The sequence below is a fragment of the Bolinopsis microptera genome, chromosome 12 (genome assembly GCF_026151205.1).
Source record: "Bolinopsis microptera isolate Bmic1 chromosome 12, MBARI_Bmic_1.0, whole genome shotgun sequence".
In the NCBI taxonomy this organism is placed as follows: Eukaryota; Metazoa; Ctenophora; class Tentaculata; order Lobata; family Bolinopsidae; genus Bolinopsis; species Bolinopsis microptera.
This window is the reverse complement of record NC_087083.1, coordinates 171,032-194,303: the sequence shown is the minus strand read 5'-3', so window position 1 is coordinate 194,303 and position 23,272 is coordinate 171,032. Positions and strand designations below refer to the sequence as shown.

General features: G+C 34.9%; 1 protein-coding gene across 1 annotated transcript in view; it reads left to right on the top strand.

Moving 5' to 3' along the window:
* The first annotated feature begins 1,968 nt into the window (after positions 1-1,968).
* LOC134824469 (uncharacterized) overlaps positions 1,969-23,272 on the top strand; it is a 28,654-nt gene continuing 7,350 nt past the window's right edge. Inside the window, exons 1-4 of the mRNA XM_063836374.1 lie at positions 1,969-2,711; positions 5,523-5,584; positions 8,951-9,039; positions 18,508-18,606. Coding sequence (XP_063692444.1) covers positions 1,969-2,711; positions 5,523-5,584; positions 8,951-9,039; positions 18,508-18,606 — 993 coding nt within the window. The remainder of the gene's footprint in view (positions 2,712-5,522; positions 5,585-8,950; positions 9,040-18,507; positions 18,607-23,272) is intronic.

The following is a 23,272-nucleotide window of genomic DNA, read 5'->3' as shown; positions in this document are numbered from 1 at the left end:
TGAAAGACAAAGATATAGGTTCATAACAGAAACAAAAGGTTGTGGCAAAATATATATCAATCATTTTCGTCGTTGGAAATAGGCTCAAAATAGTCTTAAAAGGTAAGAATATGATTTTATTCGGCACAGCCGAATGCCGATATTTCAGTTACGACCCATAGATATACACTTGTTTTATCTCAATTCCTTCTAAAAGTATTTCATTGTCCATCACAACAAACGAAGAACCTTCAGACGTCCACATCGGCTTTAAACCTTTACAGCGGCTTTGCTATGGAGAAAACATCAAAGGGCTTGTATAAGTCAAAGACTAATTTCACCGATTTGGCGGTTTTGAACGATTCAGTGTTCCTTTATCGATTGAACGGAAACTTTAAAATAAATTGTCGCACTATGATCTGAATCTGATAACATATGTTACTACTGTCCCTTGTTAACATGTGGTACTGCAGTAGAGAAGCAATAAGCATGGTCTCCAAATATAATCGCGGTGAAGCTGAACCAGCCGAGTTTCCGACAGTGTCTTTTGGTTTTCAATTTCCTGTTGAAGCTGTTAATTTCCACGGCTTCCCGTCCTGTGAACTATAACTATTAATATCTCTCAGCTTAATATAACACACGTGCAATCTATCCAAATATACTGACTATTAACTGAAAAACATGAGCTGTTGACACGTTAGTAGACGTCAATAATAGAGACTAATAAAAATACTACAAAAACTTAAGGTCTCGCATATCCAGGAAGCTTATAGTTCTTATATAAAACTAATTACATGTCCATATAAGGAATCAGCCCAGATGATGATGCCATTTTGGGAAGCCACACCAACCCTCCAGATAGTCAGAAGCCTGGTTCAACATCCGGCAATTGTGTGAGAAGCTCTTCGGATGTGATGATAGCGCTTCAGAACCTTAAACTTAGCTTACATCAGGTGGTGATGGTGCGCGTTACATAGCAACCAAATATTCATGCTATGGATGGAAATAGTTGAACTATATTTTTAATTAGATGTATTCATTGCTGTCAGACGTTGGCTTTTTGTCCGCTCTGCCGCATTTTTAGGAAAACTTTAGGATATAGGTATTAGCTTTAGGATTTATTTTATATTAGGATAGATTTTAGGATAGATTTAGGATAGACATTGGAATAGACATTCCTCAACTCAACGAAAGTTCTTAATAAAGGTAATTTTTCACATATTAGAAATCTTTACGTCATTTATATGTCAATGTTAGACTAATTGATTAACTATTGCACTAAATAACAGCAGTGTTTATATATACATCTTTTATAAACTGCATGAATACACATCAACAGTATTTTTAATATACGTGTTTTGATATACCAAACGTGTGCAACTTCCACCAAGTTACCACAAATTACATTTTCTTAAACCTCCACCACAGCATTATATATCTGGCCAAATTCCACCACCATAACATGTAACAACATTTAATTCAAGTAGACATGTGAAACCACACAAAATGGTCAGGATTCACCAGTCGGGGAATACGTCCCCACGTGAAGCCCATATATGGTCATGACTGATGACTCTCCTGCCAGAAATGGTTTAATAGCGTCATAACTATGATTTATCTAATATCTGCACCGTGGTTATTACTGGTGGTTAGGATTTGTAAATGCCAATAATTGTATGGTACTTATCAGTGGTTCTATACCAAAAGAGCAACTAATTTGGTGGATGACGTGAGCGTCACCCAGTGGCAAATAATACCATGTCTGCCTTTAAATCACATTATTTACGAACTATTGCAGTTCAAATTCAGTTCGACGCGAGTATATCGTAATACTAATAGCTTTTCGTTTAACTTGGCCAGATTTTCTTGTTGTGCAGTTTGTCGTCAGGCAATGATTTCATCGTTCAGTTGGCCAGTTGTATTTGCTTGAATTATCAATCAACCGTGGATCCAACGTATATTGGATACAGTGATCACATCTACAATGTAATGGTGCGGTTCTCACAGAAGAGAAAGGTTGATATAAAAATGAGGAGTTTTTTCAGTAAGATAGTGCTGTGCTGTGCGGGAACTGATCCGTCATGTGCTAGTTGTCCCTCCGGAAGACCCTCTTTAATCGTCCCAAACACTCCCCCTTTGGAGCGGAAGAGGCGGTCTGTGGAGCGGAAGAGGCGGTCTGTGGACGAAGGAGTTGAGCTTAATGCCCCGACTGTCATTGTTGTTGATATAGACTCCTGGGATAGTGATGACAATGAGGGTTCAGACGCTTATAAGACATTGGTAAAGACAGAGAGTGTGATCAGAGAATGTAAGGACAATAATTTATCAGAATCATATGGGACGGTAGCTGCCGGGATTGTACCGATAACAAACCGAGCCCCTTCTCCCACCTCCAACAAAACATCACCCTACCCTAAACTAGATATGATGGAATACACTTTCAGTGGAACACTCGAACCTACAAAGAAATCTTCCATAAAGATCCCTAGATTAGCCCCTGTGATATGTGTCTCCTCTCCTAGCGGTACTAACACTGACTACATTACACATGAGTCAAGCAGTGGGGAGGAAACTACCGTGGTGTCTCCTCCTGTGTTACAACACGTAGAAAGTGGGGTGACGGGACGAGTTGTGGCGCGGTTAAACGGTAAACGTGCACGTGTAGGGGGAGCGTGGAACAAGAGGAAGCTGAAGAGGACTGACTTGAAGTCAAACTCTGTTCTGGATGCATCGTGAGTAGAGTTAGAAGTCGTTACATTTTTTGAATTAGTGCTAGGAATTTTTGGAATACTTTAGGGAAGCTACGTACCTATAATACATTCCGATAAGCATCAATGATATTCCTTTTAATTCTTGGGGCCTTAGCCTCACAGTTCGTTGAATGACGTCTGCATCTGAGTAAATGAACATATGGGAATAAAATACATCATTACATACTCTGATCATAGATAAAAAGCCATACTACATATTATAGTGTCGTAGTATGAGGTATGTTGTCAAGTTGTCATCTATATTAGACACGTATAGAATGTGTCGTTGGGAATCAAACTTAAGCAATCATATTCAGGACGTAGGTTTCACAAAACATTCAAGTACAGTGCAGTTAATGAACAACGTGTAAATTACGCAACAAAATTATGATTACAATGTCGGAGCCATTAGCAGAATTCCGACTTCCAATCAACCATATACTATATTGCCGGCGTTCTCTAATTTCTTTTAATTAACACGAAGTATAATTGTGCTGAGTTATACGGGCATATAATTGAGCACCTATCACTCCCTATAATAATTCAAAACTTTCTTATACATTAAACATATTATATAAGTACGTCTATTTTGTTTCCTTAAACATCTCCGAGGTGTTATTTCTCAGCTCATTTTTAGAATTAGAACAAGTGTTATCAAACTTACAGTTGTTTTTGTATAGACAACGTTGGATGTGTGACAATTAACAATTACAAAACGTGCTCCTTAGTCCTTATATACTAAAGCTTTATTTTGACCGCTGCAGTCGCTCCAATAATTACGAGTTCAAAAGTTGCTGAAGTAAAATTATTTGGAACATTGCTTAAGTGTTACTGTTAAGTTCCTTTTTAAGTTCCCTACTAATGTCGCCTAAGTTTTAATCACATCAACTGAAGATATGATACCGACGTCATTTGGGTAAGCTCTTTACCTTTATACTTTTATAAGCGTATATAATATGTAGTATGCTATGTAGTATGTCGTATAGAATGTCAACATATTGGTCACTAATATTACTGCCTCTTTGAGCGTCTGAAGGTGACATTATTCATATCACACAATATACAACAACGTAGCTTGGTAACGTAGCAGCTTCAGAACAAGTAAAAGCTGCCAAAATATGTTTATAAGTTATAAAAATATATGTAACGGGAGCTGTTTGTAATCGTCTACTTACTTTGATGATGTTACTTTTTTATGTTATGTAAAGTGCTTCACAAGTCTAAGTAATGGTGTCTAAAGCAAATTTTTCTCTGTGAATTTCATTTGATTTATTTACAAATTTTACAAAAGTCTCGTATTTGAGTTGAGATCCATGTTGAAAAATATTACGTAACTGGTGTGAGAAGTTACTAGTTTAATCAAGCATCGAACAACACAAACTGACAGCAAATTGCTGCTTACTGTAAATTAAATGTCTTCTGGTGTATTTCTGGAAATTTTCTCCAAAAGTAGTTTAGTTTTTTCTTTTCTCATGCGAAATCCTCAAAATTTTCCCACGAAATGTAGAGAATGTTAGTATTAGTACATGCTACCATAAATATACACATGTTAATAAATTTGTAAAACCTATTCATCACATGAATTTTTACAATATTTTTTGTTTTTGACTCAGTCGCAGTTTTAGATAGCTTACGGACGGGTCTTTCGAGTATAAGTTTTCACAGAATTGGCATTGCATCCATGATTTGTATCTTTTAAATTCGACTCGAATCAATTTAGTGTAATTCAGTTTACGACCAACCACACGAGTTTGCACTATAGGACTCACTAATAATTGTTAATTGATCACGTGATCTTAATACGATTATAGTCCCCATGACCCAAATCCCAATACTAGATCAGCGTGTGATTTAATGTATATTAACAGTATGAACTTGAAATCTCCATCACTGATTCAACCGGAAAGAAACATGAAACTTTATCATTCCTTCATTCTTTGAAACAATTTTAAGGCTTCCCATCATTATTAAATCTTCATCGGAATTTGGCCTTGTATCGTACAGGCTGATATATGTACATGCGCGATCAGTCGGGATATGAATTCTAAGTTTTATGTAAATTTTATGTATTTTACCACGCACTGACTAAATTCTGTTGATCCATAAACTCTACTTGTATTTACAGCTATCCAGTACAATCTTTTATTTGCAGCTACCCAGTATATATGTATCATGTATGTAAATATGTTGTCCGAAATGATTTCAGTTTCAGCTCCAAATTGTGCAGATCAGCGATCACTATAAATAACCCATTAAATGGTTTGATCAGATCTGGCAGGAGCTGCATCTTTTCTTCACCTACATCACAAATGATATTATAGCACGTGCCGCTCAAACGTGTCCCATTTTCCATCAAATTTGTCCTCTTTGTATTATACTTCAATTCAACTGATAAGCCCATGCACTTCTGTAATACTAATACTTTTGTAATTCTAAGCCGGTACAGTTCGTTTTTAGAATCCTCCATGACGACTAAATTACAGTCGGCTGTGGAACGTGTTGATTTTTTGTTTTTCAATTAATAGCTAGCTCGGTTAATCGTGTTACATCGTTTGTAAAGGGGATCTTGACGGTTTTCTTATCAGTTATCATGCGACATTTTCATCTCAATTAATTCAGATAGCACTTTTGATTTTTCATCTTAAGCTTCAAATATTCCGTCAAAATTGAAGCACCTGTAATTGAGATAAAACTAACCAATTTATTTGCTAAGTATCCTTATTTCTTTAACTATAAGTACAATTGTGGGTTAATAAACTAGAATACTAATACAATTAACTATTTCTTTTTCAGAGAAATGCGTCTCCTTATAGAAGATGATAATACGATATCAGACTACGATACAGCTTCTTTAGGTGAGGAAAATAATATTATAATATAATATTATATTATTATAATAATATATAGAATTAATTATTGTATTGACTACTTAGTGACATTAGTTATTGAAGGACTTACTATTAATAAGTGTATAATATATATTAATAAGTATATAACACACAATTAATTAATTGAGTACACTTGATTGAATTTAACATACGTTATACTGCTTTCTTATTTGGGTATAATCAAGCTAGCTATAGTATACAATTAATTATTGTACTTTATATCATTATAGTCAGGTATAAAATGCACATTACAACTTAGTAAAGTAGTTTATCTATAATCTATTTTTAGATATATGTATTTACGTATCTATTTATATTCTGCTGCAGGGTGCAGTTTAGGCCATTCATTTAGGAGTTTGAGTTATTTAATTTAAAAATCCACTACATAACACTCTGAAAACTCTGAAATTTTTCGAATGAGACATAGTTAGTTGCAATTATTAAGGTGAACACTTAGCAGTTAAGCTAAAGCTTAGTTTATCACTATTCACTATTCACTACCTTCAAAATCTATATATTCATTAATAAATCTATATATTCATTAATAAATAAATAAAATAAATATTCATTATCTATATTACACTGACTCAGTGATTCTTTCAAGAAAATTTCTGGTTTGTCTGAATAGACTGAGTGATGACAATATTCTAATGAAGGGAAATGAGGATCAATAACACTAGTACACGACTTAATCAGATTGACTCGGTGAAATTATTCACTGAGTCAATTTAACACCTTTATACAAATGACGGCTAATGGCTTTCACGCCCTTGACAATAAAAAAACCGAAGTGAGTGGTCAAGCCAGCAAATAAGTGGGAGAATAAATTGCGAGGAGAATTAAGGGTCATTTAACCTGATCCCATACAGCTGAGAGCTTCCATTTATTATGGTTAATTCATAATTGCACATTATTGATGCGTAAGCTATAATGGGTTGTGAAATGGGATTTTACTTCTCATCAAGTAAAAAACAGAGGCCTATAAGTATAACCGCGAAACTCTACATTGCAAAGTAACGATAACGGTTATTTAAGCTTTTAAGGATACTAGGATTATGAAAATACAAATGTTACACCTGGGTGATCCTTGTAAAATCGTCACAGTATTTGTCACACGATGATAGTTAGTTACAGAAACGGAAAATCGTCACTGCCTTCGTCACAAGCTGGCTAATGGAATTAAAATACAATCTCCACGCCCGCCAAACCTTTTAAATGGGCACTCATCTGATTCCTTTTGGAGCCAAATCTGAACTGAATACAAGTTTTGAATTCTTTATTGATACATGGTTCGTGATATGAACTCGCTCAACGACTATTTTGAAATGTACCGAACAATTTGTTGCGTATATAAGGGCTCACATTCACTCACATAACTATATAGCTAACAGCTATTATAGCTATTTGCATCACTTACCTTATCAGATTTTATTTGAACATTGATTGTACGCTAAAAGCCCTAGCGTTTATTATAATGTCCGTTCAAATACTGCCCGCTAAAGTAGTTCAATTCAATACATTAAATGAATGCCTTTGAGCGTTCGTTTTAATGTCCGTTGAAAATTATGTCCGTTCACGGGATGTCCGGTCAAATAAGTATAACGTCCATTAAGGTATGTGCATTTGTATCACTTATGTGCATTTTTCAGAGCATGTGTTGATTATAAGTACTGCTCGAACTATGAATTCTTTTAGTGACGATGTAGAGGGGCTGTCCCAGGCTTTTGTTTGGAGTGCACAGCCTTTTTAGGACTGTGATCATGGTGCTTTTGTTGCATTGAGTCGGATCGTTATAAGTATATCGGAGCCGATAGATAAATTTGTATATTGTTGTAATGCAATTTGTGTTTTATCGTCAGTCTCATTTAGTGATTTTTACTAATACATTGTAGAGTAATTATTAACATCGTTCTTAATTCTTATTTGATGATTTTGATATTGATTGCAGCGTAATTCTTATTTGCCCTATACATTACTGCCTGCAAATAGTGTTAGTATCATTGTTTCTTTATGTCTTTGTTTCTGTTGCTTTCATTGATAAAGCTCTTCTGATGATTTAGTGTGTACCCATATACTGATACTATCCTGTGGGTGTTTTCTTTTTTGATAAAGGGTGACTTAAGTAACCGAAATATGTTTCGTAATGATATTTATGACTTAAATCATCAAATAAATATTGCTTTTGATAGGGCAAATTGGTGCAGAATGCAAGCCTTATGATTCTGCTTTTTAGATAAAACTTAGATAGCAGCGTTGTGTTTACACTATTTGTTATTAAGAACTTCTGTGTATGTGCTTTCTTTTACAACAAAGTGCTGTACTGCATTAAAATTAACAATCGTTCTATTTGACACTTTTATCAGTCCCAATTAATACACTAAAATATGTGACTTGAGTGTTTGTCCTGGTTGGGAGGAACTTACTATGGTATTGTTCCAGACGACTTCAGTGCTGCAAATTATTGTTGACTTTAAAAGGAGTAAGTTACTTACATTGTGTTGGATGGGACACATAACAGTCAATTTTAATGAAACGCCTGACACTTATCATGACAGCTTCAGCCAGATATTATGTTACTATTTTTGGCATACTTTGTAGGTCTTTACTGGAAATAGCAGATTCTGTTAGACTCCGCCGCACCATCAGTAAATCCTACCTAGACTACCATTATAGTCTAGGCTGAATCTGCTACAGTTTGAACTACAATCTAGCAAAACCTACTGAAGTGATTCATATAGGTGTGGAGAAGTGGAACACTACAGCTTTACACCAGTCTGCCTATACAGTCTCTAAATATCTACGCGGGGAATCTTTGCGTTGTCTGATGCTGATTTTTTAGTCCCATCCCGGGATCTGGTAGTCTCATCGTCCTACGGACTGAATTGTCCGACTCATATTCTTGCACATTACTATCTGCCATACAACTATTTTTTTTATAGATGGCAGGCAATATAAATACAGCGACAGAAATCAAAGCATAGGAATGGAAGTAAAGTTGATTTAAACCTTTACCTTCATTAGAAAATTGTCATCAAGTCCAGTGGCGTAACGAAGGGCCCCGCTGACCCCGCTGTGCGGGGGGGGGGGGGGGGGGGGGGCCAAATCGTCGTTTGAATGTGGGACAATTTTGAAAAACTTAATTGACAACGCCACTGATCAAGTCTATTAAAAAAAATCATAAAATGAGATCAATAAAACTACACGACTTAATCAGGTCGTATAAGTATAACACCGCCAAACTTATTGAATTATCATTAATTAAATTATTAAATTGTTAAATATATACCCGATAGTAACACGTGGTGTGACGTCATAACACGTGCTCCTTTTCAGAGGTAAAGAGTCTGCAGAGTAAAAGGGTAGTTTACCTCTCCAAACACCTCATCCACAGCCCAAATGGTCTGACGGATCCACTAAAAAGGGTAAGTTACTTTATGACTGATGTGTATTATGCAAACACATATTATACTAATATAAACATATATTATACGTATAAATTGTAATGCTCTATACCGTATAGGGCATAACACGTAAGTATACTGCTAGTTCTATTACCCTTAATACAATTATAATCCAAATACTGCCGTATACAACTTTTACTGAGTTGCTGCTTAATGTGACTAATAGTGCACAGCAATTATACAGCTTTCACAGCTCTTCGTGACAATGATACTAGTACGCATTAGGCTTCCTTTAAATATCAAATTTATTGGGAATTAATGGCAAAAATTTGTTTGACTGATTTTTATTGAACTAATTATACGTGTAATTATTAAGAAAATCATGCACGTAACTTAAAAAGTAAAAACGTATGAACATAACCAATACTATAAAATCAAACAAGTTAATCATTTGCCACCGATGATTGGTTTGTTCTATTTATGCTTATATGTACCGTGAAACGATATATTCTTCCATCGCTATCTCGATTATTTCACATATTTGCTGTATAATACATAACTATAGAATTACGTGAACATATCTATAAACTATTAAACATAAATACAAGCAGTACATAATATTATAGATAACTATAAAAATATACACATAATTAAGAGCTATACTTTATTTACAAAGTATATAAGTATTCTGCAGAACTCTCTTATCAGGCAGCACTCATCAATGAATTTATACAAGGGATCTTATATGGATTTGTGATACAACCCCTAATTACTACACTACCGTTACTACACTATACTGTTGTCTGTTTAATACTGTGTACTTTAATATGTATATTAATATATAATTAATTATATGTTAATTAATATGTATATTATACTTAATAATTATTTGCATAATTTTCCGGAGCAAATATGTTCCTCCGGCTTGAAATGTTCATAACTTCAAATTTTGGTGCTGACCGTAAAAACTCAGAAATTCTCATGGATTTGCAAGGACGCACGTGTTCACTGTTCAAGCTTTGAAAAATAATATCGTACAGTTTTTCCGTGTTTCCGCCACATGACTACGTCACATAAGTCGTCATTCGGACCCACAATGAAGGAAAATAACCCAGGATTCTATTTTTAAAACTTTCACAGGAGTTGTCCTTGGTGTCATCGTACGCAATGTTAAAACCACTTGATCGAGTGATGATTGAGTTTCTGAGTTACGGTGCTAGATTGTTTCTTAAAATTTACAGCGATTTACGACTGCGCCAATGAAATAAGATTTGTAGTCCGTACATAGTCTCGTACTAAGGTACTACTCCTCCATAAGCTTTGTACACCACATTTGCGAATACGCTGGGTAAATAGCGATAATTTTTAAAATTAAGGGGCCTTATTTTTGTATTCTTACCACAACAGTGCAGTTTTTAGACATAGTAACTGTTTTTTGCGCTTCTTTGGCCGGGCCGACCGCCGTCAAGTTTTGCACATAAAAGTTGTCTCGTCGATATTTGCTGATCCGCCATTTAAACCATATTAGTTCACTTTTTAGATTTTCAGTTCCTTGCCAAGCTTATAGTTATTAGTGCTCTTTAACAATTTTAATCAATAATTTCAACATTTTCAACATTTTCACCCGGAAAACGTTACGTAACTCGTCATGTCAGAACCTTTTCACGATCGATTAGAACATGAACAGTTCGCTGCATGAGTGACGCATAGAAGCGTAATCACGGCAAACTGTTACACGTATAATTTAGTAATTTCACTAATCTATTTTTCATTTGTAGCCTTAGCAAGCATATAATACCTGATTGAGCTCAGCTCCTACGACATTGTCCGTATATATGATGGAAAATCATTTGCTTTGATTGCTGTTTTTTGACGATCTCTTGGACAAACACACACTCGAGCCTTCTCTCCACTTTTGATGAGCGCCATGAGTTTTCTCCCGGTTCCAGTTCCTATCCTCACCAAACCAGCTCGAATCAGACTGAACACCCCTCCTTCTGATGCAGAATTCAGGTCCAGGAGAAGAACGACTAGCTCCACCCTCAACAGACTCGTTCAGGTAAACACCTACACAGTAATCTACATACATAATCTACATATATAATCTACATACATAATCTACATACATAATCTACATACATAATCTACATACATAATCTACATACATAATCTACATACATAATCTACATACATAATCTACATACATAATCTACATACGTAATCTACATACATAATCTACATTCTACATACATAATCTACATTCTACATACATAATCTACATTCTACATACATAATCTACATTCTACATACATAATCTACATACATAATCTACACAATAATTCACATACATAATTCACATACATAATTTACATACATAATTGACATACATAATCTACATACATAATCTACATTTAATCTTCCTCATAATTTTTCATAATTTGTTATGAAAGTGTAAAATTAATGGTTGGTGGTGGTCAACTTTCCTTCTTAACATTTTTTTTTCTGTTTTCAAGTACAAAAGTTTTTTAACTACCACATGCCAGTCTTTAAAACACACGTTCGTCCACAATATCACCGTTCTATAAATTAATGTCCGCTACATAAGTGCAGATCCAAATAGGGATTGGTGGGGTAGCTTGGTGGGGTAAGCCTCACAAGCAGGTTCCACTTGAATTTACATCACACTTCAATGAGGGTGGAGTTCCAGCCCCACCCTTGAAACCATTAGATCACCACATCACTGCACAGTGCACACATGACACTGTATATAGTAGTTAATACCCAGTAATCTGGATCCAAATATAGGGCTTGGAGGGGTAGCTTGAAATACTTTATGTTAAAAAGTTTTTTGTTATGATCAATCACTATTAAACATTGTTTATAAAACCGATGTACTTTAAACTGTAATCTGTTCTTCATTGATGGTGGTAGACAATGTTACCTGGTGCGTACAGCTTGATCATCACGTTTTAAATTATCTTCTTCACGAGATAAAAAAAGTTTTTAAAGTCAATACTTAAAAGTTGCCGTGAATTTAAAAACGAGTTGAAAGCAGTAATTACTCTATATCCTTTCCATCTCCTCCAGTCTCCATATTTAGTATTGTCTAATAAGCAAAAATTACCCCTAATATTTGGTGATATCTATTTTAGAACCTTGACACCGGAAGTACGCCCACACTTCCGAGGCGAGGTTACTGGTCCGGCTTCCTCCTTCCGGCCATCGCGGACAACACATCACGGACAACACATCACGGACAACACATCACGGACAAGACATTCACCATAGCTGGTGTTCCACCTAACACCTGATGCTAATTGCTTTATACTTATGTCACAACGTTGAACTATCTTGTAAACGTGTAGACAGGACTCTATATATTTATATAGTAATTGGAGATGAAATGAGTACGCCCAGTGCTAGTAAAGTAGCAGCGTGTTGATCATAAATATCTTGGTAGCTTTCCATGAGCTCTTTTGTCTCCAGGTCCGCTCCATAAAGTTGATTCCCAGCTGCAATTTGATCCGGTTCACATACGCTGCTCTATTAGTGCTTTTCATGCAACAAGTAAAACAAATCCTTTATGTCATGTTTCCAGGGTTTGGACTGGAATTGCCTGCTTAAAGAACCTCCATCGCATTACATTACATAATTTTCTGAAACATATATTACATTTACAATAAATTATGCAATATCATAACATTACAATCAACAAAATAAATTTAATCACAGAATCTCAAATGCAAATAATCGTAAATTAAACACAACAAAACAAATTAAACATGCAATAAATGAATATACGAATGCGCATCTTTTGTCAACTTACTCCTTCATAAAATTAATTTTTGACAAAAAAATTTTTTAGACGGTAAAATAATGGTTACTAATTTATAAGTCACAAATAATAAATCAATACAAATTAATCACAAATACTAGAATAATTAATAGATATTAGGTAACTTATATAACTGAAAAACGATATATGTCGATACAAATTACAAAATAATATTAGGTGATTGAAACATTTCAATAAATTCATCATAAATATCACTACCATATTTACCCCAAATATTTAATCTTGATTTATAAAACTTGACAAACTTGTTGCGCAAAGCAGCTAACTTAAATCCTTGCGCAACCAATTTACCTAAAAGTTCGGTAACACAATTTTTGAAACCCTTAAGTGTCGAATTAATTCTGGCTAATCGTACTAATTGAGAAATAAATATTCCATAAGACAAATTATTTGGAACGTTTCCATCCAAAAAAGGATAAGATATAACTTTAAAATTATAATCTTTTCTTTTATCATATAACGTCACTCTAAACTTTCCTTGATAAATACTAATGTTTAAGTCTAGATAGCAACATTTACGAGCCGAAATATTAGTATTATTTACTATCATTTCCTTAGGATAAATATCTTCTAATACATTCTGTAATAAATTGAAATCATTAAAAACTATCAAATCATCTTGATAACGAAATGTGTCTTTTAATCTTTTTAGATTTTCTGTATCCCCTTGTTCTATCAAAAGTTTAATATATTTATATTCGTAAACATGTAAATAAACATTAGCTATTTGTGGTGCTGCATTGGTACCCATTGGTATTCCAATAACTTGTCTATAAATTTGACCCTGATAAGTAACATAAGAATTATCAATCAAATAATTAAGACATTCCAAAAGTGTATCTTTAGAAAAATGAACTTTATTTTTACTAACATTATCAGAGAAATAGGCCTTCTTAGTATAAAGATTAGGAATAATATAAGACTTATCTTTAAAATCAAATACTCTTTCTACAAACATACGAAGATTATCCTTCAATTGAATATGAGGAATAGATGTATATAAAGTTGAAAAATCATAAGTACTGACAGACTTTAAACCTTTCTGGGTATTATCATAACTAAGAAAATCTAAGATAGGCTCATTATTATCAATAACAAAATAATCATTTCTAACGTGAAATTTATTATCATATATAGATTTATTTTTAGCTGAGTGAAGCATAGATTTAATACAAATGCTAAGATAGACTGATAATTGTTGTAAACTACATCCACTACCAGACGTTATATATCTAACTCCGACTGGCTTTTTATGCTGTTTTGGTGTAATATATAAATAAGGTAATTTGCTATTATCTTCATCAAATTTAATACGATGTTTAAGTAAGAATGCTTTATGCTCATTAATTATATCATCTTCTGAACGATTAACTTTAGTAAATGTATTCGATGATAATTCCTTTTCAATCATACTAATATAGAACTTTTTACAAACAATAGTAATATTATTTTTGGCTTTATCGGTAGGAACCAATACAAAATCTTTATGAAGCTCATCTAAATCTGCTAAGACTTCAACATCTGATAATACTGAATAATAGGGATATGGTTTAGCTCCTTGCAGTTGAATTTTCACTTGCTCTATGATTAGTGTTTTCCACTCTTGAAACTCTTCTATAGGTTTATGCCATAAATTAGACAATTTATCGCAATAGCTTTTGAGTGCCGTCTTTACTGATTTTAAAGCTTTTTCAGTACATGGTTTAGCTTGGTCTCTATAATTTAATCCCTTCATGAGGAGATTACGAAGTTTATCATTACTGATCATTGATAGCTCTCCTGTAATGACATGTTTATGAGTAGGGTCTGTATAACGACTTGATGCACAATTACATTTCAATGTTTCTGAGTCAATGTTAGCTTCATTATATACTTTTTTGTAGTTAAGTACTTTAGATCTGATTGTTGGAGGGTATTTGTAGGACAATGTAGGTTGCTGATGATACTTTGACTTGAATGGTGCAGCTTTAGTAACTTGTTCCATTTTAAATATCTTTCGAAAATCAATATACTCGACAAATTTATTAACATAATTAACTACAATAAAAGAATTTGATTTACTATTATTCTTACACGCTAAACCCATTCTTGTAAGGTAAAACCATGATAAATCTTTAACTAAGAGAATTTTATGAAATCTATATGTCGTTATACTACTATTAAAATTATTAATATAAGATATAGCTTTAATATATACTAACTTAAGTTGTTTCTTTTTAAGATTACATAGATTAGTACGAATATCATGCATATCAATCATATTATCATCATCCAGCAAATCTTCATAAAATACATCGATATCAAATTCTTGTCTTTCACTTACTATATTACTAATGAATCTACCTCCACGTGAATGTCTATTTATTTTAACTATATCGAACTGACTATAAATCGTTGTTTTAGAGTTCATCACAATATTGCAGGCATCTAGTATGTTCTTCTTTTTAACACGAACGTTGAGACCATATGGGAAAACTGTATTTAACTGCAACATACAAGCTTCTTCAATATCTTCTTTTTCTTTCAATGTAGTATTATTAGGTAAGAGTTTAATCGGCATGATAGCCATGTTTTCAGTGCTATGAATTTTAGTGAAGTGATCACGAAGTATTTTGCAGCCTCCACCACGTTTTATAGTAGATTTATGTTGGCTTATTCTAGAAGCAATTGAATTGATCGTGTGCCCAATGTATTGATATTTACAATCTTTATGCAAGCATTTTATCAAGTAGATACAATTCTTCGTTTGACATGATCCATTAAAGTCAATGAGGAAAGTAGAGTTTGTGGTGCTATTAGTGTAGAAGTTGTCAAAAGAAAGGCGGTTTAAGCATGTAACGCATGATTTTCACTTTTATCAACTTTGTTATTACTGGTCGCTTTACTCCTTCATAAAATTTTGTATTACTGGGCGCTTTATTTAATCTAATTACGGAAATTAGTCCGAGTATTTATAAATACGTGAACGTCACAATGTATGCTCTTTACTTATCCCCACTTCTATATCCACAGTCTGCCGGTCACCTCAGTATACTCTCTCTTGCTCTACATCATATCCCATCTGCTCTGAATTACAAACATCATAATAACAAGCACTACACGTAGTTATGAGCTCACAGAACATGGCACTGCCCCTTTTACAGCACCCGTAAATAACCAGTCCCCTTTACCACACACATAACCAGGCCTCTAACCTAATCACCTGGCACCGCTGATAACATTATGTGATCATTACAAAAGGCACCGATTGAGTTATTTGGGATTCTAGTTCCTTCACAGTCTCGAACTCTCTCACCTATCATATTCGCTCCCTTTGCTGCTACCCACCCCTCGGTCACTTGCATATTTGTCGAGGATATATTATTGTTAATATACTGTTGTTTTGTATTTCTCTAATTTCTGCGTGATTGTAGCTTGTAGATCATCAGCAACCGGATCCTAAAGTTGAAGACTCGCTCTACTCGACAGTTTGTTCCTAAAGTTGAAGACTCGCTCTACTCGCTTTTATACTAGTATAATCTTTGCTTTGTTCCTGAACGAAGATAAACCAAGTGCAGCCGCTCTCTTTTTCATTTAGAAAGTTCATATCCTACACAGTAAAGGATTTGTCACAGTATCTAAAGAGAAAGAATCTCTGAAGATAGTTCCTGAAAGCAAGATACATTGTGAGAACACGATGGTACTTGACATGGACTACCTACAAGTGCCCAGGAGGAAGAATAGCGTGGGAAGAAACCACCTTTCTGTCAAACCTCTTCTACATTGGACTAGCGAATGGGAAGATGTACTTTCACAGGTAAATATATCAGCTGCTCCTTCATAATATTTTGTATCATTTCTCAAAAAAATTGTCACACTTTCTGTGGTACACCCTGCAATATCAGCTGCCCCTTTATCTTTAGTCAGTTCCCTATTTAATTATATATTTGATGTGGTTTACGTTGTCCGTTGTTGTCGATTGTTTGCCTTTATGACGTAAGTTGTTTTAAATTTCAAAGTGAACTGCCACAAACGTGTTTGATATCTGGTTTGAATTGTTGCCAAAAGATGTTAGTTGTTGATCATGCTATAAGTGTGGTGTGCTAACTGCTAATCTGTAAACACTGTTCTTTGTTATCATAGGCGTGAAACTGAATCTGTACTATAAGCCTCACAAGCAGGTTCCACTTGAATTTACAACACACTTCAATGAGGGTGGAGTTCCAGCCCCACCCTTGAAACCATTAGATCACCACATGAAACCAACCACACCACTGCACACATGACACTGTATATTATAGTACCCAGTAATCTAGCTGGTATACATCAGAAGATCGAGAAGTTTCTCTACAGATTAATTGTGTATACCTGGCACATCTGTACCCATTGTCACGTGATACCCCTTACAGGACACTTAGAAATATGTGTTGACAGCAAATTCTTGCCACAGAACGGATATCTGGAGAGTGTTTGCTATATTTACATATATGTGTCTTACCGTTCATGTTGTCCCTGCAGAGCCTTCCGTTTTAATTTCATCGTCCTAATTATCCCATCTTAAATATTCCGCCTGCTTTGTGATTTTGCAAGAAATTAGGTGGTTTGAGTTGCTGGAGTGATGAGCTTGAAAGCTATTCGTAGGGAGAGGTCCAACGCTATCTGTAGTAAGGACATTAAGGACAAGAAACGAGTCAGATTTAAAGATGACGATGGGGTGTGTAGTTACAATATACGTAATAACATATTTTAAGAAGGAGCAAAGCATACGTGGAGTTTAATTAGTCTCGCTTGAGTCGTTATATTAGTTCTGGAATGCGAACTTGGGCTCACCATTTATACAAGCTTAGGTTTTATACTTTGAGATTGTCAAATATGATAATGTATTGGAGAAATATACATGCCGTCAAGAATACGCTGATAGTGGTAGAAAGTAGTTGAAGAAATTAATAAAATGATAATTTCAAGTTTTTCAAAGTCCGGAAAGACAATATATACAGATATACATAGGGCGCAGTAAAATATGTGCTTACGACACAATGAAATAGCAAAGCTAGTGAGCAACTATATAAGACAGTACTATAATTATTATTTTCCTAATAACCTATATATATATATTATATATATATCGGTTAAAGTTCGGTGCTGTGAAGCTATTTTTTGTTGTTTGTAGTGCTTTTGTTGTATTAAGATTCAAAGGCGAGTCTGTCTATGCGATAAGAAACAAAATATTAACGCTAAAATAAGTTTAAGTGCGTGTTTTTTAATTTTTTGAGTTCATTTTCAAATTTTATGAATCTCACCTCAACCTTATTAAAAAAGGTAATGCGATAGATATCAGTATCTGTATAAATCACATTTTACTGCACTAAGTCTAAGAGACTTTTTTCTTTATGGCTCACACTTACTACAACATGGAAGTTTCCAGAGAAACTTTCTCCCTGTCTAACAGTTAACTTTAACATACAACCGATGACAATAAAGCAACAACAACAACTACTTGTTGAGTTGATGACCTTATACCTCCCAGTATTATAAATACAGAATCTCCCACCCTGTCACCTCTCAATAAACCAACCCCTGTCCAATACAGGTGTTATTTGTTGATGATCTTACTTTTTAGCACCCTGTCCGTGAACTAACCCAGTCCCCTGCAGGTGCTGCTGGCAGTGGAAGCCCCCGCTCTGGGCGGCAACACCCTCACTCCCACCATCCCTGAAGATGACACAGTCATGGAGAAGCTTCTCAAGGTCAAGGTCGGTACAATTGTTTTACTTTTGTCTTTTTCAAAGTAACCGTCGGTATAATTTTGTATTTTGTTTTCAAAGTAACACCGTGTCGGTACATGTGTTCTCTTTTATCTTTACCAAATTTTGGCAAATTTCTTTGTTCCTTTCACCTCTCGGAGACACATCTGATATAAGGGTAACTTTGTGTGAGCCGACTTGTTTTAATTGGAAGCTTCTTCTTCTCCGGGGAGGAGGACATGTAGCTTTGACTTTAACTAACCGGCTATTAAATCACCACTGTCGAGTGTCGGTATCAACCAATTGAAGTGTGTCTACTACCATTTAATCACAGTGTCAAGTAGAGCCGCGTCACAAGGTCTGGACTTTATGTCAAGGTCTGAACTTTATGTCAAGGTCTGGACTTTATGTCAAGGTCTGAACTTTATGTTGAGGTTTGCAGGGTCGGGACGTTGTTTTTTGCTTTGTTATGAGATCATTTAGTTGCTGGCTTTGTTAAAACGCCTTTGTTAAAGAGTAGCGTACCCTTTGTTTCTTTTTCTTTAGTTGCAGTGTTGGACGCATGGCTATAATTATAATAAGTGCCCTTCCTTTTTATAGTCGTGACAGTCTTTTATTCTGCACTTATATTGTGGTGAAAAAATTAACTTCAGTAGTTCAACATTTCACAGCAAAGAGGCTTTGTTTTTTTCCTTCTTTTGTATAGCTTTGATATGGAGGGGTTAACTGCAGGGTTTAATCTACAAACACTAAGACTAACACAATATAGTTTTCGAATGATGGCCTCGGCTTGACAATCTTCACGTGGGATACCTGTCTATTTTGTTGCCACAGTTAAGTCCTTTAGGTGGAATATGTCGTTCCCAAGGTTCTTTCTGGGATCGGGGGCGACCTGTTAAAATACCTATTCATTACCATGGTTTCTCAAAGCCCAACTAGTGGGTTTACTAAAGAGCTAAAGGTACACAGTGTTTCAGACCAATGACATTTAAAACAGTTTACTATATCGGGAATCAATTTGGCAGGGCTTCTTCTATTGGCACTGTGAAATGTAATGCGAACTAAGTTTTAAAAATACACTTCTTATCAGCCGGCTGATACCTTAAAAATTCTGATATATAAATTATCATGATTTAATCCATGTCAGATGTTGGAGTCCCTGTCGTCGAAAAACTAGAAATAATTGACATCTTGCTATCTGCACCTAATAATTTCCTCCCACTTCCATTTGGTTCCTCGTCAGAGAACTACCCCGTCTCACACCTCCCACTTCCATTTGGTTCCTACCCCGTCTCTCTATTCACTTAAATCATCCCAGTTACCATTTGTCAAGTAATTTGCCATCACTTCAAATTTCAAGATGGAATGATAATTTCATTGACTATATATATAGTATAAAGATTCTAGATTGATATCCACAGTACACTTATGGACTTGCGTCTGAGTTCAGAAACCTCGTGCATCATGATCATCAACGTTGTATTATAAAATTATAATGTTAAATCTAGATTTTCGTGATTTGGTATTATTGAAGTTAGCTCGAGAAATCACGCATGCCATTCTAGGAAATACATTGTATGTAATGTAAGACATTGTAACATTATTCAAGCACAGTTTTCATCGCGGCTATAGGACACAAGGGAGGTACCATCGAGCTAAGCTTTACGTAAACCTGACTGTTGAGAACATCAAAAAACGAATTTTTCCATGTTAACGTGATTCATGTTATTCGCCCTTGATCTTGTCCACCGTTTTAAGAAAGTACCGCCCTCGTGTCTTCCGCCCTCGTGTCCGGTTCCCCAGGGAAACGGTTGTGTTTCGTCCAATCCTACAAAGCAATTTGTAAGAAGACACTCTTATTCTGCTTGACAATCGTTGTTTGCTTTTAAATTTTAAGCACCTGCAAGATCTGAACATATCCGTCTATGCATATTATTATTACATGCTACACCACGAGCGTGTCTCCAAGATATTATCTTCTAGAAAATTCATTTAAATATGTTTGATTTCCGAGTAGTCCGTTGTGAAGGAAACATGGGTTTGAAACACGATGTTCAACATGTTTGTGCTAAATTGTTGCGGAATTGTGGAACCCGTCTCAGTGCCAACATTGCCAGAAACCTGTATATCAAAGTAAGTCAACATTTCAAGATCCCTGTTTATTCAGGATCGTGTTTGTGGTCCTAACTGCATTCACTAAGTCACAAGATGCTTTAATCGATATTTTTTAGTAAATGCAAGTTATTGTGGATGCTATAACAACTTCTTAAATAAGTATAGGAAAATAAATATCATGTTACGTATTGACCAAAATGGTATTGCTCAATACAATTCTTTTAATCGAATATTCAACCAACATTTCATAATCTAAAATGTGGCTTTCTATCGTGACAAAAATGTGGTTTTCTATTCGGAGGAGCATGTATGTCATTTTCATCCAATCTCCTTATTGTCCTGGTTCAAGCGTGAGTATTAGTGACTATTCTAGTGACTATTTTAGTGACTATTTTAGTGACTATTTTAGTGACTATTTTAGTGACTATTTTAGTGACTATTTTAGTCTCCTTTTAAATTCTAATATCGGTCTACAGCATGCCGAGGTCTGAATCAGAAAACGTGACTACTAGATCCCCTGATCTTGCTCCCTGCTTCAGTAGTTGTACCATTCTATAGGTGGCCATGTCACAATGGTCTGACTCTGACATTATTAAATTCTTTAAGACAAATCATTTTGGGTGTACCGTTTGATGACGTACAGATTTGAACGAAGAAAACCAGCCCTGCCATTGCTATCGTAGATGTTCTGCGTCATTTCATAAAACTATTCGTTGCATCATTAAAATTAAAAGCAGTCATGTTGCCAGACGACGGGAACCAAGTAGTACTTAGTTACGACTCCGTATTTACTAAAGTAAGTAGTTGAACGTATTTACTATTTTGGTTGGAAAAGAAGGCATGTTCTGGTGACTTAAAATATTTTGTGCAATACTCGATGGAATGCGTAGTATTCCATTGCTGACATCATTATTGCCAGATCATTAATAATCGGCTTTATCTAGAATCAGCTTTAATTATGACACGATTGAGCGATCTGGGACATTAACCTCATTAGTTTAATCTAGGATGAAAATATTACCAACCATAATATAACGATCATCGATCTAATATTTACTGCCATATCATTGCCACACCCCGTACTAAACCGTGACGCTAACAATCTCATCACAATATAACTTTGTAGATATATCTACAAAGTATATATACCAATATTCATAAAAAAGTAGAGCATGACCTTTTTTCAGACTGCATTTAACTTGTTTTTAATCAATATTAGCAATATATAAGCGTCCCCTTACTGTGTGATGTCATGGGTAACCACGTCATGATGTCACATATAACATCTGCAAAACATTAAGTATTAAGTAACCGCTAAAATAGGCAATCGAACTAATAATGGACCATATAATGAATATGAACCAGGAAAAGTTTGAAAAAACAATGAACTATTGCCTATAATAAGAAATGCACCTGGCTTACCTGGCAGATAGCTTTATTGTTAAGCCTAACCTTGTATTTATTATTCAATTACAGTTCAATGCAATCCAGCACGTCGTATTGCGCCAATGCTCACAACTATGTAATATTTATGACATTTGAGGAGTCTTAATCGATGCTTTGCTTTCGTTGACGTAATGAAAATCTTATTATTTCCCACTGGTCATGAGTTTTATTAATCCACAAACTAATCGTAATTACTGACTATCCCCGCGTGGATGGCATAAAGTTGTAGTACAATATGAGGATTTAGTCCAATAATAAAATAATTGGATAACCACAAACCAGCTGCCATCTAAAAGTCCACTTTGTATATGTGTCGCAATTGTAATCGTTCTGATCATCTCCTCGATATGTACTCAAATTACCATCAGCTGGGCGCAAAACCAGATAAACTTTATAATTTTACGAGATACCGAGACAATTTCGTAATTCTATGATTAATCCTCAGTTGGCTATGAAGGCGATTCAGCGATTGCTTTACGCATATAAATACAATTTTTGCAAGGGGTTGTGCCTATATTTATGTATGCTTTAAAATCATCATCACGCGGTCGGTCCTTAAGTTGCTTAATAAAGTTTTTATTTTACTATATCATCTGCCTTCTCATGAACTATAACATTTAAGATTTGTTGCTTTTTTACGATTTCTTAATGCGTGGTCTCCTCCGATTCAGCTACAGAATCATCTAGAATGTTGCTGCCTATGTCCAACCAAAAGACTGCCCACCCATCATTGCTAGAAGTTGACCACAAATACTACCGTGACTTAAGTAGGCACTTGTTCTCTCTTGTGTCCACGCCCATGTTGCTTTCTTCCTTATCAAGCCAAGTTCAGTTTCAGAAGGTTAGCGTCACCCTGCTGTTATTACTTTATTAATCGAATCAGTTGATTGTTGTGGGGTTAAGAATTAGCAGATATGTGATCACAAGGAAAATAACGAGTCATTAGCCATATTAATCGTCAAAATTATCAAAATGTGCTTTTGAAGTGATGCGTGTAAGGCTACGCGGTGGATGATTTTCTTTTTATAATCTTCAAATAAGAATTATTCAAATTAGCAAGCGCTTAAAGTGACACCATAATATTAGTTATACTCGAGCCGACTGATGTTAATAG